The 4959-nt window shown below is 53.5% G+C and overlaps 1 protein-coding gene across 1 annotated transcript in view; it reads left to right on the forward strand.

The window, feature by feature from the left end:
• Nucleotides 1-3324: 3324 nt before the first annotated feature.
• The window catches only part of TMEM120B (transmembrane protein 120B), a 53642-nt gene continuing 52007 nt past the window's right edge, over nt 3325-4959 (forward strand). Inside the window, exon 1 of the mRNA XM_017544286.2 lies at nt 3325-3534. Within this exon, the coding sequence (XP_017399775.1) occupies nt 3466-3534 (69 nt within the window). The 5' untranslated portion in view covers nt 3325-3465. The remainder of the gene's footprint in view (nt 3535-4959) is intronic.

A 4959-nucleotide genomic window follows, 5' to 3' on the forward strand; every position in this document is an offset into this window, starting at 1 on the left:
AGACGGGGTTTCACCGTGTTGACCAGGATGGTCTCGATCTCTTGACCTCGTGATCCACCCGCCTCGGCCTCCCAAAGTGCTGGGATTACAGGCGTGAGCCACCGCGCCCGGCTGTTCACTTTTTTTTGAGACAGAATCTTGCTATGTTGCCCAGGATGGAGTGCAGTGGTATGATCTTGGCTCACTGCAACCTCTGCCTCCCAGGTTCAACTGATTTTCCTACCTCAGACTCCCAAGTAGCCGGGATTACAGGCGCCTACCACCACGCCCGGCTAATTTTTATATTTTAGTAGAGATGGGGGTTTCACCATGTTGGTCAGGCTGCTCTTGAACTCCTGATCTTAAGTGATCCATCTGCCTCAGCCTCCCAAAGTGCTGGGATTACAGGAGTGAGCCACCGAGCCCAGATGACATATTTACTTTCTAACACCTAGTACCTTGGAATGTGACCTTTCAGATGTAATTAGCTGATATGCAGTCACACTAGGAAAGGGTGTCTTTTTTTTTAATTTTAATTTTAATTTTTGAGACAGGCTCTTACCCTGTCGCCTAGGCTGGAGTGCGGTGATTTGATCATAGCTCACTACAGCCTCGACCTCTGGAGCTCAAGTGATCCTCCATCTCAGCCTCCCAAGCAGCTGGGACTACAGGCTTGCATCACAATGCCAGGCTAATTTTTGTATTATTAGTAGAAACAGGGTCTCACCATATTGGCCAGGCTGGTCTCCAACTCCTGGCCTCTAGTGATCTGTTCGCCTCAGCCTCCCAAATTGCTGGGATTACAGGCATGAGCCACCACGCCTGTCTGGAAAGGGTGTCTTTTAAGAGAGGACACACAGAGACACGCACACAGGGAAGAAGATGGTGCAACAAGGTAGAGATTGGGGTGATGCAGCTGTGAGCTAAGGAACGCGAGAGAGCGAAGCCCCGCCCCTGCCCCTCGGCCCAAGCTATGAGGAGGGAAGGAATCATTCTGCCCAGAGCGTTAGAGGGAGCACTGCTCTGCTGACACCTTCCTCTTAGATTTATGGATGTCAGAACTATGAGACAATACATTTTTCTTTTTTTTTTTTTTTTGAGATGGAGTTTCACTCTTGTTGCCCAGGCTGGAGTGCAATGGCAGGATCTCGGCTCACTGCAACCTCTGCCTCCTGGGTTCTAGCGATTCTTCTGCTTCTGCTTCAGCCTCCCTAGTAGCTGGGATTACAGGGGCCCGCCACCAAGTTCAGCTATTATTTTACATTTTTAGTAGAGATAGGGTTTCACTATATTGGCTAGGCTGGTCTCAAACTCCTGACCTCAGGCGATCCACCCGTCTCAGCCTCCCAAAGTGCTGGGATTACAGGCGTGAGCCACTCCACCCGCTTCTTTCTTTTTAGAGACTGGATCTCACTCTGTTGCCCAGGCTGGGGCACAGTGGTGCAGTCATAGCTCACTGCAGCTTCGACCTCCCAGGCCCAAGCAATTCTTGAACCTCAGCCTCTGTAGTAGCTAGGACCATAGGCATGAGCCACCACACCCAGCTAATCTGTAAATTTTCTGTAGAAACAGGGTCTCCTTATGTGGCCCCAGTTGGTGAGAATACATTTCTATTGTTTAAACCACCCAGGTTGTGGTTATGGCAGCCCTGGAAACTAACACAGGGGGCTGGGCATGGTGGCTTATGCCTGTAATCTCAGCACTTTGGGAGGCCAAGGCAGGCGAATTACTTAAAGTCAGGAGTTACAGAAAAGCCTGGCCAACATGACTAAACCCCGCCTCTACTAAAAATACAAAAAGTAGCTGGGTGTGGTGTAATCTGGTTACTCCAGAGGCTGAGGCATGAGACTCACTTGAATCCGGGAGGCAAAGGTAGCAGTGAGCTGAGATGACACTACTGCCTTCCAGCCTTGGTGACAGGAAAAAAAAAGTGAGCTAGATATTAAGAAAGAAAATAGATTTTTAAAATGTCTGTGTATGTGTTTTACCTATACAGAGAAACTATATCTATATACCTCATCGTCAAACAACATAGTGAGAAAAAAAAAAAAAAAAAAAAAAAAAAAAAAAAAAAAAAAAAAAAAAAACATAAAAATGAAAAAAGAGAGAGAAAAAGTAAAGTACACAGGTGTCATTTGAAACTGAGACCTTGCCGGGCGCGGTGGCTCAGGCCTGTAATTCCAGCACTTTGGGAGGCTGAGGCGGGTGGACCACTTGAGGTCAGAAGTTTGAGACCAGCCTGACCAATATGGTGAAACCTCGTCTTAAAAAAAAAAAATTATTGGGCCGGGCGCGGTGGCTCAAGCCTATAATCCCAGCACTTTGGGAGGCCGAGGCGGGTGGATCACGAGGTCAAGAGATCAAGACCATCCTGGTCAACATGGTGAAACCCCGTCTCTACTAAAAATACAAAAAATTAGCTGGGCATGGTGGCGCGTGCCTGTAATCCCAGCTACTCAGGAGGCTGAGGCAGGAGAATTGCCTGAACCCAGGAGACGGAGGTTGCGGTGAGCCGAGATCGCGCCATTGCACTCCAGCCTGGGTAACAAGAGCGAAACTCCGTCTCAAAAACAAACAAACAAACAAACAAACAAAAAAGAAACTGAGACCTTAGTGATGAAAAGAAGGCATATCATATGAAGATTTAGAGGGAATAAAGTTCCATGCAGGGTCAGGAAGAGAAAAAGCAATGGCTGGAGGGTACGCGTCCAGGGCGGTGACATAGGAGAAGGGACTGGAAAGCTAGGCAGGGGCAGGTCTTGCAGGACTTGGCAGAGGAGGGGACAGAACTGGATTTAATCAGCTTGGAGGCGATTGTGACCCTTGAGCGACAAAAACAGCTGTCAAGAACGTCACCCAGAACGTTAGAGGGCAGGAAACTAGGATGTATTAGCTGCAGCACATAATAATGACAACGTGAGATGACCGCGCCCTCTGCGCTGCGCCGCCCGGCCCCCGACCTTGCTGGAGGGTCGATGTCACCTCCAGCCTTCTGGGGCGCTGGCCTGAGCTCAGGTCAGGCAATGACGCGGGGTGGGGGGGTAAGCCTTCACGTCCCCCAAATCTCCTTGCATTCCCCAAATTCTAGACACCCCAAAACACACAATCTAAGTCAAACAAGCTCTGCAAATGCAACCTGCAGACAAGTCCCCCAGCTGTTCTTGGAAGAGAGAGATTCTGGAGGCACAGAGGCACTCCCAAGGGGGCCGCAACAGACCCTGCAAGACCTTGCAGCCTTGCAAGGTCCGGCCCGGCACGCCACGCGCGGGAGGATGCGCATGCGCGGCCCCGCCTCCCGGGCGTGGGACGGGGCAGGCGCCGGGGCGGGGCCATGACGTCAGGTGCGCGCGTGGCTCCGGCTGCGCAGGAACAGCTGGTTCCTCCGAGGGCGGCCGGCAAACGCGCGGGCGTGAGGTGCTGGGGTGGCCGCCGAGCCGCGCTGCGGGAGCAGCCGACACCGCCGCTGGCGCCTTGCACCAACACACCATGTCCGGGCAGCTGGAGCGTTGCGAGCGCGAATGGCACGAGCTGGAGGGAGAATTTCAAGAACTGCAGGTAGGGCCAGCCCACCTGGTCCCGCAACTCTGCTGCGCGCGGTGCAGCGCCTTCCTCTGCCTGAGTCCCCGGCCCAGGCAGTGGGGACAGTCAGGGCCTAGGGAGTGCCCTGGCTAGGCCCTGGGGCGCACCGGCGGCGTGGACCAGCCCTCTCCCATCTCCAGGCGCTTGGGCTCTTCGTCCACATGGGGCGCCGGGTCGCAGCTCCCACTTCCGCCGCCCTGTCACTGGCTCTGCTCCACGCACCCCCGTCGCTGCAGAAAGTTGGTTCGTGGCCTTTGAGGCAAGTTCCAGACGTGTTCATCTTTGGGGGCAGAGTTCAAGAGAACAGCCCAGCCTCCACCTCTGCAGGGTCTCCCCGAATCCCACCCCACCGCGTCCCATCTGCTTTTGGTAGCTCAGCTCCCACCAGTACTCTGGCGGGGCAGCCCTATCCTGCAGCTCTGTTTCGGGAGGTGTACTTAGGAGCGTTTCACCTTGAACCTCTAGGCTGTGCTTGGGGATTAGAGACCCCTATTTGCTGTCTTTGGGGGCTCTGACACTGCTGCAGGCTGAGTTTGGCGTGAAGAGCATCTGTCAGTTCGGACAGCTGGGTTGCCTCACCCAGTGATAGGGGAAGCTCCCAGCCCTATCCTTCTGGCCCAGAGCCTGACACAGGATGGGGTGAGGGCGGGTGTAAAGGAGGGGGGTCCCCTGACAGAACGGCATTCCTGCTGGGAGGCGGGCGGTCCTGGCAGCAGTCGTTCCTGGTAAGAGGTTCAGAGAGGCCTCAGCTACCTACGGTGTTGACTAGAGACGCCTCAGGAATCCTTGGGGTTGACCAAGAGGGACTCAGGGACTATTTTGAAAGACAGGGATGTTTCCTCTCTAGCCACGGGATTGTTTTTGGAGGGTTGGCTTTGCCTGAAATTGCATTGCACGCCCTCACCCCAGTCCTTTCATTTGGAGCAGTGACATTGTCTCTGTCCATGTAGCCCTTGTCTGCAGCTCAGTTGGCCTCCTACGGTGTGCAGAGGAGGGGAGAGGAGATTGCCAAGGGAATCTCTGATGGGTCTTTCTAGACACGAGGTTGGAGATTCTGACCTATAGACAGAGGGGTGCTGGAGAGTCCGGGCAGGAACGGTGGTGCAGTTTCAGGCATGAACAGAGGAGAAGGGACCTAGACCCATCTTGGCCTGTCCAGCATGTGTAGGTTGATGCCTTCTCCTCTAGGGCCTGGGCCCATCAGTTCCCAGAGGACTGTTTTGGCTCCAAGACTCAGCTACTTTTTTTTTTTTTAAACGGAGTTTCACTCTTGTTACCCTGTGGCACAATCTTGGCTCACTGCAACCTCTGCCTCCAGGGCTCAAGTGATTCTACTGCTTCAGCCTCCTAAGTAGCTGTGAACTATAGGCGCACGCTACCACGCCGGCTGATTTTTTGTAG

The sequence above is a fragment of the Cebus imitator genome, unplaced genomic scaffold (assembly GCF_001604975.1).
Source record: "Cebus imitator isolate Cc_AM_T3 unplaced genomic scaffold, Cebus_imitator-1.0 Scaffold169, whole genome shotgun sequence".
NCBI classification, from domain to species: Eukaryota; Metazoa; Chordata; class Mammalia; order Primates; family Cebidae; genus Cebus; species Cebus imitator.